The sequence below is a fragment of the Rhinatrema bivittatum genome, chromosome 7, assembly GCF_901001135.1.
Source record: "Rhinatrema bivittatum chromosome 7, aRhiBiv1.1, whole genome shotgun sequence".
NCBI classification, from domain to species: Eukaryota; Metazoa; Chordata; class Amphibia; order Gymnophiona; family Rhinatrematidae; genus Rhinatrema; species Rhinatrema bivittatum.
Genome location: NC_042621.1, coordinates 276,995,276 through 277,014,042, shown reverse-complemented (window position 1 = coordinate 277,014,042; position 18,767 = coordinate 276,995,276). Strand labels below are relative to the sequence as shown.

Sequence of the window (18,767 nt, the reverse complement as noted above, 5' to 3'; positions counted from 1 at the left end):
CATCCCAGGAGTCTGGACTGATCTGGGTACATACAGGGAAATGAAAATTGGTTCTTACCTGCTAATTTTTGTTCCTGTAGTACCACAGATCAGTCCAGACACTCGCCCATTGAGGTTGGGAGCGTCAGCCGCTCATTCTGATGTATTGCACAGTTGGTAGGAGGTTATTCTGCTCTAGGAGTTGACCTCATGTTTTGCTCTGAGTTTATAAGTCACCACCTTCCTGTTTGTTTGGAGTGAGTTTTGATTGTTACAGTGCTCATCTTTGTGGCTTGGGTACAAGTTCAATACTGAGGGAATGCAGGTGGCACACTGGGTTATGTACAGTGTCAGTAAAACTTTCTTTGTCTCCATCTGCTGGCAGGGAGGCAAAACTCATGAGTCTGGACTGATCTGTGGTACTACAGGAATGAAAATTAGCAGGTAAGAACCAATTTTCCTTTAACAAATATAAAACAACAACAAAAAAACAAACCCTAAAAAGGTGAAGCCTTTTTATTGCACCAATTTAATACATTTCTTGACCAGCTTTCGGGAGTTGACACTTCCTTCCTCAGATACGAAAAAGGAATAAGCAAAAGATGACATTTGCCAGAAAATGCAAATAAATCATAAAATTAATTCCAAAGACAGAGCGAAGAGGAATGGGGAAGGAGGAGTGGGTTAACATAGTCAGATGGCGACAGGCAGTGGAATTTTGTGGTTGGTATGGATTTAAAATAAATAAAACTCCAAGTCTCTGTTAAGCCCCTCTCTTGTCATTCCCAAAGTGCTTGATCTATTTAAACTTCAAAGGTCTCAACGTTGTTCCTGGATGGTTCTGAATCTCCCCTGTAGTATCCTGATCATACGGTCACATCCTGAAAGGGCCTCTCCCTCCCCCCTCCCCCAGATGGGCTGCCTTGCTCTTCTCAGCGATGTTTGATTTGGTGTCTGCACAGTTTTATTCTTTAACGTCTGACCTGTCTCACCCATGCAGCATCCATCTTCACTGAATGACGTGCACTGTTTTAGTGGAGGAGCAGCCTCGTGTGTTCAATGTCATTTCCCTGTGGTAAGGGCCGGGGGGGAGACACTGCTCATACTCCTCCACTACTGTAGTACCTACTATTCAATGCAGACAGCTCCTGAGAGCTGGTTGAGAAATATATTACATTAGTCCATTAAAATAAGGCCTCATTTTAATTAGTGTGTGTGTGTTTGTTAACCTTTATTTCCGTGCATTCAAGCGGACTTACATAGCAACCCACCTTTTATTTTTTTTGCATCATTGAGAAAACACTTCTTGTATCTCTGGAAATAATAACGCAATGGTTGGTGCTTTATTTTTCCTTTGGGAAAACAACAAATTTGACCCCAGGGAGGGGAAAAGAAATACCCCAGCCTCCATCATCTTAGCCTAAATGAAATGCTTACTCTTCCTGTTTCAATCAGATGACCGCCACAAATACAAAGTGCATTTGCATGGTCAAGGTTGGATCTTCCTCATTAGGGACCCACGGTCTGAAACTACCACCAGAAACGCTTTTCCCTGCGTTAAATCTCTGGCAGGGCCAAGTTCGGGAGACCGTTCCTCAGAAGATGGTTGCTGCAGGTGCCTGTAATACCATGGGAGGTTGTTTGTCTTTACAAGTCTCTGCAGTGCAGCCAGAGGCTGAAACCAGTTCCAGTGACAGAACCGTGGAAAGTCACAGACTGAAAGACAGTAAATCCGATCACCCCTCGGCGTCACATCAGGGGGAAAACAATTCCTGCCGCTACAAATGAGTCCCAGCAATTGTACAAATCCACAAAACAGCATAATCTGTCTCTCTGCCCACTTTTTTCCATTTTAATCCAAAAAAAATTCTTTTTCCTCCCAGAGGGGCTCAGAAAAAATCATCACATATGTACACCCTCAGATGAAGAAAAGCAGTCCAAAAATGATCCAAATCAGATACCACGACTGTGAATTCTCCAGCTGGAAAAAAAGAAATGTCTTTTGGTCCCTTTGGTTTTTTTTTTTGCATCATGTCTCTGCCAGGGAGTTCTTGGATTCCACATACTCCAGAGCCTTCTCCTTCACGGCCTGAGTGCTTTCTGCATTGCCATATTTCTTCTCGTACTCCAAGTAGCGTTTAAAGAAAAACTTCATCCTCTTTGCTGCCAGGCTCAGGTGAATAACTCGCTCAAAAATACTCCTGTTAGAAAACAAGTAGCAAAGCAGAAAGACAGCTATGATGATTGCGCATGGCTTTCAGCAACTTTTAAAATCTGGAACAGCGATTAAGAAATGTTTTTAAATAAAAGAAATAAATAATCCTTTGGAGGTTCCACACAAGGCCAGCAACTATGGTGCCACTGTTTGGGGAAAGGGGGGGGGGGGTGTTATTTCCATGCTTTGTCATCCACCACTCACCTCACTTCCTGTTGGCTGCCATGTTTGATCATCATATCTATGTAAATAGACCAGAGGTCTGTCCGCTTTGGGTAGTTGCTCAGTGTGCTCTCAAATATTGCCTTGGCACGTTCTACATCACCCATGTGGAACTCCAGCTGGGCGAACTTCGAAATGACATCGACATCTGAAATCAGAAGTTCATGCATTGAGGTCGCAGAGCCAAAAAGGGGTTTGAGCTGCTGCATTTCTCATCCCTACCTCTTCTGAGGGAGCCATGAAATACGCACCCCACTGTTCGCTTCTGCTGTACCTTTACACCTGCCCAGACAATCAAGGGACAGCTCAAGGCAATCTGCTGCCTGCAGTGAGGGATGAGATGGTGCTCCTCTCTCCCTCCCCTCCAAGTTCCAGCACAGGTCAAACCATTGAGAGGGCCAAGGGGATGGGGGTGGGCGGGATGTTCCCCTTGGAATCTGGCCCTTTTGATGTTTGAAATGCTACAGAAGGGGAAAAGCAGGGGTCAGAGTTCCTGGAGGGCTGGCAGATTGTGGTCATATTTCTAGGAGGCTGGCAACCCTGCCTCACACTCCTAGGAACTCTGAACTAATATGGTATTAGGCCTATTGTAAAGGGCATTTCATGAGGGTTTGGGTCCTCAGAAAGCAACATGTAAACTGAATTACAATTCCAATTTAGTAAACATCCCATACTAAAACAACACTAAATGCCAGCACTCAGACATAACAACCCTACCTATGAAAAGGCAACACTGCAAATATTACACCAGGCCCTAAAACATCAGTACATCTTCTCTACACAGAAACTTCATGGCAGCACAATACAGGAAAATTAGTTCTTACCTGATAATTTTCATTCCTGTAGTACCACGGATCAGTCCAGACCATGGGTTGAGCCTCCTGTCCAGCAGATGGAGACAGACCAAAACTGAAAGGGTATCCTATATCAGGACAGAGCCTACCCTGCAGCCCTTCAGTATAACCATTGTCAAAGCAGTAAAAGGCATAAGGTCAAGCAAGTAACAGAACAACTATTAACTTTGTGTAAATCAGCAAACAAACAGAACAATTGAATGAACTGTGTGACTAAGCGCTCTTGCATGACTACCCCAGATGATCGTGAAAGATACTTCCGATGCCTGTGATGAGAATCCAAGAGAGCCATGCAGGGACACAAAATTACTCCTATAAGGAGGAAGAAATAGAGTAAAAAGTTTGAGCGGACAGAACAAAACGGAAGGGCGTCTGGACTGATCCGTGGTACTACAGGAACGAAAATTGTCATGTAAGAACTAATTTTCCTTTCCCTCTATGAACCTGGATCAGTCCAGACCATGGGATGTACCAAAGCTTCCCTACAAAAGGTGGGACCTAGACAGTTCCGCTTGAAGCACCTGCCGACCAAAGGAACCAAAGACTGGCGCCTGAACATCAAGGCGGTAGTGACGAGCAAAGGTATGCAGGGACTTCCATGTAGCTGCCCTGTATGTTTCCTGTGGAGAGACCGACTGACTCTCCACCCAAGAAGTAGCCTGAGAACGCAAGGAATGAGCTTTCAAAGCTTCCGGAACCGCCCAGCCCTTGCAGATGTAGGTTGAAGAAATCGCCTCCTTCAACTACCGAGTGATCGTAGTCTTAGAAGCTTGTTTACCCCTATTTGGACCGCTCCACAGAACAAAAAGATGATCTGAGACCCGGAAGTCATTGGTAACCTGAAGGTAACGCAGCAAAACACGTTTAACGTCCAGGCAGCAAAGGTCACTGCCATCGGATCCCACTATATCCTCAGGAGAGAAAGCGGGGAGTTCCACCGACTGATTCACATGAAAAGGGGAAACAACCTTGGGGTAAGAAAGAAGGTACGGTTTTGAGAGAGACTCCCAAATCCGAAAACCGCAGAAAAGGCTCTCTGCAAGACAGAGCTTGAATCTCAGACACCCTCCTGGCGGAGCAAATGGTGACCAGGAAGACAGCCTTGAGCGTCAAGTCCTTGAGAGTAGCCCGATGGAGAGGTTTGAAAGGGGCCGAACAAAGAACCCGAAGCACCAAATTGAGACTCCTCGAAGGACAAGTGGCCCGGATGGGTGGCTTCAGGTGCTTAGCGCTCCTGAGGAAATGGACAACATATGGGTGGGAGGCCACCGCCCGCCCCTTGATGGGGCCCAGGAGGGAAACAAGGGTGGAAACCTGTATGCGCAATGAGTTGACGGAAAGACCCTTGGATAGCTCCCACTGAAGGAAAGTGAGAACCACAGAAACCGAAGGCGAATGCACTGAAGCACCCAAGTCCGCGCAAGTATGCTCAAAAACCTTCCAGACATGGACATAGCCAGAGACGTAGACTGCTTACGAGCCCTAAGCAGAGTAGAGATAACCTCTTCTCTATAACCTTTTCTCCTCAATCGTCGCTGTTCAAATGCCATGCCGCTAGACAGAAGTGATCCGCCTGATCGAAATATACGGGACCCTGTCGAAGAAGACGGGGAGATGGCCGAGGTGAAGAGGACCACCCATCGCCAGATTTACCAGATCCGCGAACCACGGCCTGCGAGGCCACGAGAATGACCGGTCCCTGGTGCAGCTCTATTCTCCTGAGAACCTTGCCCACTAATGGCCAAGGCTGAAACACGTAGAAGAGGATGTCGGGAGGCCAAGGGAGGTCCAATGCATCCACTCCCTCTGAGCAATGCTCCCTCCAACAGCTGAAGAATCGGGGAGCCTTGGCGTTGCTCAAAGTCGCCATCAGATCCAGGTGAGGGGGACCCCACCCGCGGACGATCAGATGCATTGCCTCTTCGGACAACTCCCACTCGCCGGGATCGAGACGCTGACAGCTGAGGAAGTCGGCTTGAACGTTCTCCTTGCCCGCTACATGGGAGGCAGCTAGACGATCCAAGTGCCTCTCCGCCCAGTCGAAAAGCTTGCTGGCTTCCAGCGACATCAGACGACTTCGAGCACCCCTCTGACGATTGATGTAGGCCACCATGGTGGAAATGTCCGACAGAACTTGTACCGCTTTGTGGCAGATCAGCGGGAGAAAATATTTGAGAGCCAGGCACACCGCACAGGTTTCCAAGCGATTGATGTGCCAACGGGACTGAAGCGGGGACCAGTATCCTTGAGTCGTTTGAGATTGACAGACTGCCCCCCACCCGGAGAGACTGGCGTCCCTCGTGACTATGACCCACATGGGAGTCAAGAGTGGCATCCCCTTAAGGAGATGCGCCGGTGACAGCCACCATTGTATGTCTGCAATGGTAGAGTCGGAGAGCGGAAGGGTCTCCTGGAACTGCTCGGATACCGGCTGCCAGCAGGACAATAATGCTTTCTGTAATGGACGCATATGCGCATACGCCCAGGGGACCAGGTCGATAGTGGAAGCCATGGTCCCCAGAACCTGCTGATAATCCCACGCCATGGGAAGCGGCAGGGAAACAAAGCTACGCACTTGATCGATGAGCTTGAGTGCCCGAGCGTCTGGGAGAAAAACTTTCCTGACCCGTGTATCGAAGCGAGCGCCCAGGAATTCCAGGACCTGGGAGGGCAGGAGATTGCTCTTGGGGAAGTTGATTATCCAGCTGAGCAAAGTGAGAAGGGCCAGGACCCTGTCGACCGCGTGACCGCACAGAGCGGAGGACTTGGCCTGGACGAGCCAGTCGTCTAAATAAGGGTGGACTAGGATTCCTTCCCGGCGAAGGGCAGCCGCCACTACCCACCATGATCTTGGTAAAAGTGCGGGGAGCGGTAGCAAGGCCAAAGGGTAGAGCCCTGAACTGGAAGTGCTGGTCCAGGATGTGGAAGCAAAGATACTTCTGATGCTCTTGTCGAATCAGTATGTGAAGGTAAGCCTCTGTCAAGTCCAGGGAGGCTAGAAATTCGCCGGGGCGGACCGCCGCTATCACCGCCCTCAGGGTCTCCATTCGGAAATGGGAAACTTTGAGAGCTCGGTTGACTCGTTTGAGATCCAGGATCGGACGGAAGGCATTGTCCTTCTTGGGCACGATGAAGTAAATGGAATACTGGCCAGCGCCTTGTTCCTGCAATGGGACCGGGATAATTGCCCCCAGTTCCTGGAGCCTGGCTAAGGTTTGACATACCGCAGGCCTCTTTAACGGACTGCAAGGAGAAACGAGATAAAGATCCGGAAGGTCCCGGGCAAACTCTAATGCGTAACCATTTTCTATCACCTCGAGAACCCATTGAGAGGATGTGATTTTGGCCCACTCCCCGTGAAACAGAGAAAGATGCCCACCTAAGTTTCGTAGGGAGAAATGGACCGGCCTTATCTCATTGGGGGGCGGACTTGGCAGCCGTGTGCTGCTGACCGCCATCTCGGAAGCCACGATGGCCCCAAAAGGAATGAGACCATGACTGGGACCTGGAAGTGCCACCTCTGGGATAGGAACTTCACGCCCTGTTGCCATATCGGCGCTGCCCCCAGAAGCGAGTACGAGTCGGGAAGAAAGACTTTGCCTGTTTGGGGCGGTCCTCAGGTAGCTTATGGACCTTGTTCTCGCCCAAGGATTTAATAAGCTGTTCCAGGGCCTCGCCAAAAAGCAACTTGTCCTTAAAAGGAAGTGTGCCCAGTTGAGCCTTCAACGAAGAATCCGCGGACCAGTTGCGCAGCCAGAGTAGGTATCTGGCTGAAATCACGGAAACCATAGCTTTGGTCTGTACGAGAAGCAAATCATAAAGGGCATCCGCGCCATAGGCAATGGCGCCCTCCAAGCATTCTGCCTGCTCTGCCTCTGCAAACGGGAGGTCCTGGGTGCTAAGCAATTGTTGCATCCACCTAAGGCTTGCCCGCTGCATGAGACTGCTGCAGATTGTCGCCCTGACCCTGACAGCCAAGACCTCAAAGAAATTCCAAAGACTGGGAGGGAATTAGACGACTCTTGGCAAGGTTGACAACCCATCCGAGCGCTCATAATAGCTGAAGCACGCGGTGGATCGCTGAGTGGCAAAGCGCTTCTGATTTTGCTCGAATCAGCCAGTCGTCCAAATACAGATGTACCAAGAATCCTTCCTTGCGTAGTTGCGCCACCACCACCATCATAATCTTGGTGAATGTCCTGGGTGCTGTAGCAAGGCCGAAAGGCAGAGCCTAAAACTGTAATGATGTCCCAGGATCGCAAACCTCAGGAACTTCTGGTGGTCGGCCCGGATTGCGATGTCTAAATACACCTCCATCAGATCTAGGGATGCTAGAAACTCCCCCTGTCGAACTGAAGCAATGATGGACCGCAGTGTCTCCATTTGGAAGCGGGGTATCCGAAGACATTTGTTGACCCGCCTTAAATCGAGAACAGGCCAAAAGGTCCCCTCTTTTTTTGGTACGACAAAGTAGATGGAGTAGATGCCCTTTTGTTGTTGTGACGGAGGCACAGGTGCAATTGCTCAGAGGTCGAGAAGACGCTGCCTCTATAACCAGGGGGGATGATCCCCTCAGGACTTAGCAACCCCCTGGGAGGCTGAAGACTGTCTCCACTCTGGTCCTTTTTGTATGAATATCTTAAGAATAATTCCTTTTTTTTTTTTTTTTTTACTAAATGCTAATTATCTGTCTAGATTACCACCTGCACTAAGTCACTAGAACAGGCTGTAGGTTTTGCACCTCCACCATCTGCTGGAGACAGAGAAATACTGACGGACTTAGGTGGCACCTTGGGATACAGGGCAGAATCGGTCAAAACCTCTCTGTCTCCATCTGCTGGAGGGGAAGCAAAACCCAGGAGTCTGGACTGATCTGGGTACATACAGGGAATTAGCATTTTCAAATCTTTGGATATCTTTTTATATCTTTTTCCTGATTTATAAAGTTGAACTACTTTTGCTCGCAGATCTTTTGACAGTTCTTTTGCTTTCCCCATGCTTCAGTATCCAAAGTCAGTGCAGCCCTGGATGAAACGCACAAGGCTTTCTCAAGAGCTAAGAAACTCATTGACTATTTCCCTGTAAACCGATTTGATTTGTATCACGAAAGTCAGTATAGAAAAGCTTTAAATAAAAATAAAATATTTATATACAGACACTAATTACAATCAAACAAGGCACAGGTGAGGCTACCTACCCTTCACTGCCATCTCAACCTGCAAATAACAGCTTGAGTGTATATTATCAGCCCAAATATTTAAGGGTATGCAAACTTTTGAACAGGACCATTTTATTTCCTTTATTGCTATGGTTTGTTTAATGATTATGCTATTCTGTGATGCATAATAGTTTCAATTGAAACACATTAAAAATAACAGACGTGTTTTGTCTGATCACTCATGTTTCCTTAAAATGCTACACATCTCACAAATTCTGCCAGGGCTACGTAAACTTATAATCACAACTGTTTATTAAATCAACAAAATCAAGTGCAGAGTCAGCTCGGCATGAAGCCAAAGAGATAAATGACTTGCCATGAAAATAGGCAACCTAAAAACTTGCGTGAAACATCTGGGGTAAGTAGTCTGTCACCACAAAACAAAACAAAAAAAACCCCCACAAGTAAACACACTTTCAATTAATACTTGTTTTACTTCAGTAAAACAAGTATATTTTATTTTACTTCAGTAAAACAAATGTGAAATGTAAAACAAATGTGAAAATATTGCACATGGCTCCAAGATTAACCATTCACAACTCACGAAATTAAGAACATGCATGCAACTCACCATACATGCACCAAGGTTTCCAAGGAAAAAGCATGCCATTTAAAAGACTGCCATCATTTTAATTTCCAGCGAGGAAATAATTTCCTTAACAATCAACAATTTTGAAAGAAAGTACTCTCTGGCTCCCAGGACATTAGAACAGAAATCCAGGACATTTGTTTCTACATCTCTGTGTAGTTGTGTTCTGCACACTCAAAACAGCCACATCAGAATCCAAATTAGATTCTGCCTCCCACCATCCAGCAATGAAAGTTTGACCTCACCTGATTTGGTCGATAGAACGAAATTCCAGTTTCAAGCCCTTTGAAACCAGCAAACAAAAAAGACAACCAATTGGACTAGGCAAGTAAGGAATCTTAACCTCTGAGGGAAACGGCAGGACAAAGTGTCAGAGTTTAACCCTCCCTGCATGCCCCCCTCCCCTTCTCTCTCCTGCCTGTGTTTAAACTCTGTACTTTTTCAGCCTTTATCTTCTGATTTATCTGTATTATCCTCTTCAGGTCTACTGTTTCCTTTACTCTCTGGGCCCCTGTTCATGCCTGCATTCATGCTCAGGACACACTTTGGTTGGCTGTACAACCCTCTATTAATTTGTTCATGTAGTACACAACATGGCAACGTCCGCAAAAGGACCAGATGTTTGCAACTTCAAAATTAGCTCCCTCACCAGCTCTACAGATCATATCTGAACAAGAGACCTATGAAGTCTCAAAAGTTCATATATTACAAGATCATTCTTGTTGGTCCTTTAAAAGGGTATTAATCTACAAAGATCCTCGTTTCCTCCAGGACCAAAATAGTCATATCAGTCCAACTCTGTTGCAACCAGACAGCACCGCAGATCAGACATCAGTAATCAAAAAGAATCATCCATTGCACATTCTGCATCGCATGTAGCACCTGTCTGCAGAGAGAGTTTTCTTGAAAGCCCAAGAGTTGCACGCAGAGGAAACAAAAGCAGCTTATTCAGAGCGCTGCGGATAGCAATGGCAATCCCTGCAGTACCAAGGGAGCAGTGCTTACGTTCTTTGTCTGGCAGGCAATTGAGGGCACGCTGCAGGAGTCTGTGAGCAGCTTCTGTCTGTCCTTGCTTTAAAAGGAAGGTAGCGTACTTCAACCACACGGACTTCTCTTGGCGGAAGCGCTTCAACATTGTGTTGTATAAGTCATCTGCTTGCTACAGAGGAAAAAAAAAAATGGAAAAAAAAAAGGATACAAACGAAACATAAGCTATATTGGGCAATCCTTAGGATTTAAATATAACACAATATAACATCTACAGTAAGATACCACCATACACTGGTCCCCCCCACCTGTGTTTTTTAATGACCCATATTAAGACACTTTAGCCCATACCAGCATGTTTCTCAAACTCCTGTGACTCACTCCCCAGGTCAGAGAGAGATTAGAGAGAAAGAGAGAGGGAGAACTCAAGATTAGAGCAAGATTAGAGAGCAAGAGCAAGATTAGAGAGCAGCAGAGAATATGACAGCAGATCAGGACAGAAAGGGCCATCCATTCTGCTAAGTTAACTTCCTAGTGCAATGTCATAGATCCCAATTGATCTCTCACTTTCCATTCATTTCTTCACAATTCAGGATCCTCTGTGCTTATGCCAGACCACTTTGAACACTGTTACTGTTTTTACCTTTACCACCTCCACTGGGAGGGTGTTCCATGGATCCGCAACCCTTTCTGGAAAGAAATATTGTGTGATTCCTAGTTTACCTCCTTTGAGCTTCATATATAGGAAAATTGGTTTTTATCTACTAATTTTCTTTCCTGTAATAACACAGATCACTCCAGACAAGTGGGTTTATTCATCCCTACCAGCAGATGGAGGCAGAGGACAAACCTTTGGGACACTACTACATATCCAAGAGTGCCACTTGCAGTCCCTTCAGTATTGACCTGTACCCAAGCCAAGATAATTTAGAACAGGATGAACTAAACACCCCCAGGATGGATTGAACTGGATAGCCACCAACTGAAGTACCAGTTAACTTTGAAAACTCCAGAGAATGAACAATTTGAAACAAAATCTTCTAAATGCACTGGCATAGCAGCAGGACAAGCATCTTTCGGCAGCAACGCCAAGGGTGGGCCTCTAGACTGATCTGTGGTATTAGAGGACCGAAAATTAGCAGGTAAGAACCAATTTCCCTTTCCTGAACATACCCCCCAGATCCGTCCAAACAAGTGGGATGTACCAAAGCAACCCTACATCGGGCGGGAACCTGAAAGGCCCACTCTCAACGAATGATGTAGCCTCTGGCACGCGCACATCCCATCGGTAATGCTTGCTGAAAGTACGAAGCAAGGACCAAACAGTGGCCCTATATTTCTCCTGGGGAGACCCTAACTCTCAGCCCAAGAAGCTGCTTGTGCTTGAGTGGAACGAACTTTAGGACCTACTGGAACCGCAAAGCCCTTACAAATATATGCCGAGCTAATAGTTTCCTTCAGCCAGCGGGCCAAAGAAGATTTGCCTGCATCTCCAAACAATTGATGGACCAGGACTGCTCTGAGCCGACCTGCCTAGACACACTGCTCCACAGCCCCTGAGACTGGCATCCGTGGTCACCACCACCCAATCCGGGACTTCGAGGGCCATTCCTTTTTCCAAATTGCTCCCCGGCCAGGGGAGCAATTTGGAAAAAGGGAGGCCAGGTCCATCCACCACGCTAGGATGGACCTGGCCTCCCTCAGAAGAGGCAAGGGAAAGAAAGTACTGTTCCGACAGGGGATTCCAGCGAGATAATGCCTTCTGCAGCGGGCACATGTGAGCAGACACCCATGGAACCAGCTCCATCGTCAAGGCCATTGAGCCCAGGACCTGCAAGTAATCCCAGACCTTCAGTACAGGGAGATGGAGCAGGTGACTTATCTGACCCTGCAGCTTGGCTACCCTGTCGGCTGTCAGGAACACTCTGCCCTTCAGGGTATTGAATCGAGCCCCCAAGTACTCCAGGGATTGAGAAGGCACCAAGTGACTCTTTGTCAAATTGATTATCCAGCCCATGAAGTCCAGAAGCGACATCACTCGGTGCACCGATCGTGAGCACTCCTTCTGCGTCTTCGCCCAGATGAGCCAATCGTCCAGATAGGGATGCACCAAAAACCCCCTCCCTTCTCAAGGCCGCAGCTACCACCACCATCACCTTTGTGAAGGTTCGAGGAGCTATGGCTAACCCAAAAGGAAGGGCCCGAAACTGAAAATTCTGAACTAGCATCTTGAACTGGCGAAACTTCTGGTGGTCTTTCTGAATGGGAATGTGCACAGAGGCCTTGGTGAGATCCAGAGACTCCAGGAACTCTCCCTTTCGGACCACCGAAATTACCATACGCAACGCCTCCATCCGGAAACGTGGTACCCACAAACTCCGATTTACCTTTTGTAGATCCAATATGGGGCGAAAAGTGATCTTTTTTGGAACTACAAAACAAATGGAGTACCTTCCCTGACCTTGTTTGCAAAGTGGGACTGGGACTATAGCCTCTAGACTATCTTTGAAGCTTCTCCTCTATCGCTACATGCTTGCTTTGGGAAAGACAGTGCGACTCCAGAAAGGCCTGCCTGATCGGGCAAGAAAATTCTAAGGCATAACCGTCCCTTACTACCTCCAGAACCCACTGATCAGAGGTAATCTTGGTCCACTCCTCATAAAAGCGAGAGACCCTGCCTCCGATCGCTGACTGCGAGGAGTGGATCGACCTGACTTCATTGGGCAGTTTTTGGCTGCGGGCTCTCAATGTCCCCCGGCAGGGTGAGAGAGCTGGGCTTCCCGGTATCACCCTGGGTGCGACTGCCAGAATGGGGGTGGGGGGGGGTTGAGCTACCCAGTCTCCAACCCTCTGCTTGAATGCCTCTAATACCAAGGGGGATGGTCCCACCGGGACCTAGCAACCCCCTGGGAGGCAGTAGACTCGTCTTCTAAGAAATTCTTTTTTTTTTTTTTTTTTAACTTCAGACTGCAGGAGTTTGCACCTCCACCATCTGCTGGAGACAGAGAAATACTGACGGAATGCAGGTGGCACCTCAACTTAAGGGCAGTGTCAGTCAAAAACTTCTGTCTCCATCTGCTGGAGGGGAGGCAAAACCCAGCTGTCTGGACTGATCCAGCTATGTATAGGGAACTATGGCTGATTGCTGGGCTGGTGGATCAGTCACAAGTTTAGATTTCTGGACAGATGTATTCATGTAAACCATGCAACTTCACCAATATGGGAGCTTTTGACCCGCACGGGATGAGGAGAAGCCACCAATATCATTTCAATGTACAGAGACACTTGAAGGTCGCTCTCCAGCAGGCCCGTTCTCCTTGTTCATTACGTATGGATGCCTCCTTACCTTGTACTTCTCTGACTGGGTGTATATCTCTGCTAGCTGCTGGAAGACTTTTAGGGGCTCGCTGTATTGAACGGCTCTTCCAAAGACCTTCATTAAGGCGTCCTCTGTTCCGTACATGTTTTCCAGATTCAGCAGAGCAACCCACACATTCAGTTTCTCCTGCTCCTCCCTTGAGAAAAGCATCCATAAAGCAACATAATTAATGCCATGCACAAACAGAGCACCCGCTCATTAATTCATCCTGTGCGACAGGACTTAACTCTATGCACTGCCAGGAGTCAGCAGAAGCAAAAGATGTTTGGATTATATTTTTATTTTTCTGTAATTCTGAATTTTATTTTTTTTTTGTCATTTATGCTTCAGTACTGGTAATCATAATTTTTACCATTGATAAAAGAATGATTAAGGTACTTATGATACCTCAAACAAAGTGCAGCAACTTTGCTCCCCCAATCCTATATTGGGTTGCCAGACTCTACCTTTCCGGCACTATAAACGTGTCAGACTCCACCCTCCTCGAGAGGGGGACTGGAGCTTGCTGGTTTATTCCTCCCTATATGTACTAACCTATCAGAACATGCTCAGAGTTCTCAGTCCTGTCAAAGAGAAGGCAACATTGTACATTTATACAGCCTATAATGAAGAAATTACCGTACTGACCTGATAATTTCGTTTTCCTTAGTGTAGACAGATGGACTCAGGACCAATGGGTATAGTGTACTCCTGCTAGCAGTTGGAGACGGATCAGATTTCAATCTGATGTCAGCCCCTAGTATATATACCCCTGCAGGAAGTGCAGCTCTTCAGTATTCTCCTCGAAAAGCATTGTGGATATATGTGTGACTGACTGATTAACTTAATAATTTGGTTAACTTGAATAACTTTGCAACTTGGTTAAACGTTAAAACTTGATTAACTGGAACTGGTTGATTGACTATAGCTGGAGACCGCCAGTGTACTCAACCAGAAGGCGTCGACACCCGGCAGGGTGGATGCCCTAGGTAATGAAAACATGGCTTACCCTTGAATCATTTGAGACCATGTGTGACGGCAGCCAAGGGTGGGATGCTGAGTCCATCTGTCTACACTAAGGAAAACGAAATTATCAGGTAAGTAATTTCTCCATTTCCTAGCATGTAGCAGATGGACTCAGGACCAATGGGATGTATAAAAGCTACTCCCGAACCGGGTGGGAGGCTGCCCATGACCCACTTAGTATTGCTCTTGCAAATGCCGTGTCCTCCCGAGCCTGAACATCCAGACGGTAGAATCTGGAGAAGGTATGGATGGAGGACCATGTAGCCGCCCTGCAGATCTCGGCAGGTGACAGCATTCTAGTTTCTGCCCAGAATACCGCCTGGGCTCTGGTAGAATGGGCCTTGACCTGTAGAGGAGGTGGCTTGCCAGCTTCTATGTAGGCCGCCTTGATGACTTCCTTGATCCAGCGGGTGATGGTTGCCCGCGAGGCCGCTTCCCCTTGTCTCTTTCCACTGTGGAGGACAAAAAGGTGGTCCATCTTTCGTATGGGTTCCGACATTTCCAAGTATCTGGATAGGAGTCTGCCGATGTTGAGGTGGCGTAGACTACGGTCTTCTTCAGACTTCTTCAAGCCATCCGTTGTTGGTAGCGAGATGGTCTGGTTAAGGTGGAAGTGAAAAACCACTTTGGGGAGGAAGGAGGGGACCGTGCATAGTTGGATGGACTCCGGAGTGAGGAATCCATCCTGCTCACGGCAGGACAGAGCTTGTAGTTCCGAGATGCGGTGGGCTGAACACACTGCCAGCAAGAACACAGTCTTTAAGGTTAACAGGCGGAGGGGACAGGCCTCGGAGGGGTCTGAAGGCAGATCCCGCTAGGAAGTCCAAAACGAGATTGAGCTTCCACAGAGGTACCGGCCACTTTAGTGGTGGGCGAATATGTTTGACTCCTTTCAGGAAGCGTGACACGTCCGGGTGAGAAGCTATGCTGTCGCCCTCGCTCTTGGAGCCGTAGCATGACAATGCAGCCACCTGTACCTTGATGGAATTGAGGACAGACCTTTCTGTAGTCCATCCTATAAGAATTCCAGGATCACGGGAACTTTAAATGAGCGTGACTTGATGTTGTGGTCTTCGCACCAGGCTTCAAATACTCTCCAGATCCTTATGTACGTTAACGATGTGGAGAACTTGTGTGCTCGGAGGAGCGTCGATTATCGCCCCAGAGTATCCGCGCTCTCAGGCGAGCCCTCTCAATGGCCAGACCGTAAGAGAGAATTGAGCTGGGTCCTCGTGGAGGATCAGACCTTGTTGTAGCAGGTCCCTGTGTGGGGGCAGGGTTAGGAGGTTCCCTGCCAGCAGTCTTCTCATGTCTGCGTACCAGGGTCTTCTTGGCCAGTCCGGAGCCACCAGAAGCACTAGTCCCTTGTGTAGTTGTATCTTGTGAATGACTGTGCCCAATAGAGGCCACGGCAGGAAGGCATATAGCAGAGTCCCCGGTGGACAGGTCTGTACCAGGGCATCGATCCCTTGGGACTGCGGTTCCCGTCTGCGGCTGAAGTATCTGGATACTTGGGCGTTGGATCTGTTTGCCAGAAGGTCCATGTCCGGTGTCCCCCACCGATCTACTATCATCTTGAAGGCTGCGGATGACAGCCTCCATTCTCCTGGGTCTAGACTTTCCCTGCTGAGGAAGTCTGCCGTGATGTTGTCTTTCCCGGCGATGTGGACGGCGGAGATCTCCTCGAGGTTTGCTTCTGCCCACGCCATCAGGGGGTCTATTTCTAGGGACACCTGTTGGCTCCTGGTTCCCCCCTGCCGGTTGATGTAGGCCACTGTCGTGGCGTTGTCCGACATTACTCTGACCGCTTTTTTTCGAAGTCTGTGAGTGAACCGCAGACAGGCTAGTCTGACTGCCTGTGCTTCTAGGCGGTTGATGTTCCATCCCGCCTCTTCCGCGTTCCACTGCCCTTGGGCGGTTAACTCCTCGCAGTGTGCTCCCCATCCTTGTAGACTGGCATCTGTGGTGAGCAGGGTCCAGGTTGGGGAGGATAGTCTTGATCCCCAACACATGTGGTTAGCCTGTAGACACCACTGTAGCTGGGTCCGAACTCTGCTCGGGAGTGATAGACATACGGTGTAGTTCTGGGACCGTGGGCTCCACCGTGATAGGAGTGAGCGCTGTAGGGGCCTCATGTGGGCTCGCGCCCATGGCACAACTTCCAGTGTGGATGCCATCAGCCCGAGGACTTGCAGGTAATCCCATGGTGTGGGACGAGGGTCGTTCAGCAATGTTTGCAGCCGGTTCCACAATTTTGATCTCCTTGTGGGGGTCAGGCTGACCTTGTCCTCTTTTGGTGTCGAATCGGACTCCCAGGTATTCCAGCAACTGTGAGGGCTGTAGGGAGCTTTTGTTTGTGTTGACCACCCATCCTAGGCTCTCCAGTAGAGTTATGACTCTGCTGGTTGCTTGACGGCTTTCCTCCGGTGACTTTACCCTGATCAGCCAATCGTCCAGGTAAGGGTGAATGAGGATTCCTTCCTTCCTCAGTGTTGCCGCCGCCACCACTATTACCTTGGTCAACGTCCGGGGTGCTGTGGCTAACCCGAAGGGTAGTGCCCGGAACTGGTAGTGACGGCCCAGGACTTTGAAGCGTAGGTAGCGCTGGTGTTCCTCATGAATTGGTATGTGTAGGTAGGCCTCCGAAAGGTCCAGGGATGTGAGAAACTCTCCCGGTTGTATCGCCCTTATTACAGAGCGTAGGGTTTCTATGCGGAAGCGAGGAATCCTGAGGTGGTGGTTGACCGCCTTGAGGTCCAAGATGGGCCTGAATGTTCCCTCTTTCTTGGGGACGATAAAATAAATGGAATAATATCCAGTATTTATTTCCTGTGGAGGTACTGGGGTTATGGCCTCGAGGGCCAGTAGTCTGGACAGTGTAGCTTCCACTGCCGCCCTCTTGAGGAGGTCGTGGCAGGGGGACTCCACAAACTTGTCCGGAGGGGTTTGTAGGAAATCCAGGTAGTACCCCCTCCTGAATGATGGCTAGGACCCACTTGTCCGAAGTTATCTCAACCCATCTGTGGTAGAATAGGGCTAGTCTGCCCCCTAGGGCTTCTTCCCTTGGATGGGTCGGCTGAATCTCATTGTGGGGTACGGCTGGGGCCTGGACCCGAGCTGGTTCCCCTCTTGTTGTGCTTGGTCCAAAAAGACTGGTTCCTGCCCGCACGGCGGGGGGCTTGATAGTTGCTCCTATAAGGATTGAAGCGCTGTGAACTTCTGACCCTGGAGGACCTGGGGAAGGGTCGCTGGTTTCTCTTTGACTTATCTTCCGGCAGGCGCAGCAATGGGGACTCGCCCCATTTGTCAGCCAGTTTCTCTAGTTTGCTGCCGAACAGGAGGGATCCTTTGAAGGGCATCCTTGTGAGGTGTGTTTTGGAAGAGGCATCGGCCGACCAGCTTCGGAGCCAGAGTTGCCTCCTGGCTGCCACCGCCGAGGACACCTCTCTGGCCGCTGTGCGAACTAGGTTGGAGGCCACGTCCGCAAGGAATGAAACTGCTGGTTCCATGTCTTCTCCCGGAGTGTTGTTCCTGGTTTGTGATAAGCAGGCACGTGTCACCAAGGTGCAGCAGGCCACAATTTGTAGGGACATAGCGGCAACGTCAAATGATTGTTTCAGGATGGACTCCAGACGTCGGTTATGTGCATCTTTAAGCGCAGCTCCTCCCTCCACTGGGATAGTGGTGCACTTAGAGACCGCGCAGACCATGGCATCCGCTCTTGGGCACGCGAGAAGATCTTTAGTTGCCGGGTCCAGGGGGTACAGGGCTGCCAAGGCACGTCCCCCTTTGAATGTGGACTCCGATGCATTCCATTCCAGGTCAATCAACTGTTATGCTGCTTGTAACAGAGGGAAATGGCGAGAAGTCTGTCGAAGGCCCTCCAGCAGGGGATTCGGTTTAGGTTCCCCCGAAGTACCTGGGCCCGGGATAGCGAGTTCCATCAGACATTGGGTGACTAGGTCTGGGAGCTCGTCCTTTGTGAAGAAGCGTCTCATGGTTCGGTGAGGCTCTGTCCCCGGGGGGAGCTCCCCCTCTTCTAGGGGTTCGGCTTCCTCCTCAGAAATGTCAGAGTCCCCAAAAGTGGGGCTTCAGGGTAGTGGAAGCCTGTGCCTTGAAGGGCCTGGGGCATGAGGGTTCTCCGGTGGAGTATGTGGCTGGTCAGCCCGGGGTTCAGTTTGCATTTGAACGAAGGCGTGAATCCCCTTGAAGAACTCCACCCATGAGATCGATGCTGGGTCAAAGCCGAGGGGCGCTGGTTCCTTGGGGGTCCCCGTCTGAGGGGAGGTCTCCATGGCTAGGTCCGGGGTACCCCCTGA

At 49.0% G+C, this 18,767-nt stretch overlaps 1 protein-coding gene across 1 annotated transcript in view; it reads right to left on the bottom strand.

Annotated features, from left to right (window-relative positions):
- Positions 1 to 480: 480 nt before the first annotated feature.
- Positions 481 to 18,767, bottom strand: part of PDCD11 (programmed cell death 11) — a 134,714-nt gene continuing 116,427 nt past the window's right edge. Inside the window, exons 33-36 of the mRNA XM_029610292.1 lie at positions 13,411 to 13,579; positions 10,083 to 10,236; positions 2,399 to 2,564; positions 481 to 2,180 (exon numbers count right to left, since the gene is read on the bottom strand). Of these exons, the coding sequence (XP_029466152.1) occupies positions 2,009 to 2,180; positions 2,399 to 2,564; positions 10,083 to 10,236; positions 13,411 to 13,579 (661 nt within the window). The 3' untranslated portion in view covers positions 481 to 2,008. The remainder of the gene's footprint in view (positions 2,181 to 2,398; positions 2,565 to 10,082; positions 10,237 to 13,410; positions 13,580 to 18,767) is intronic.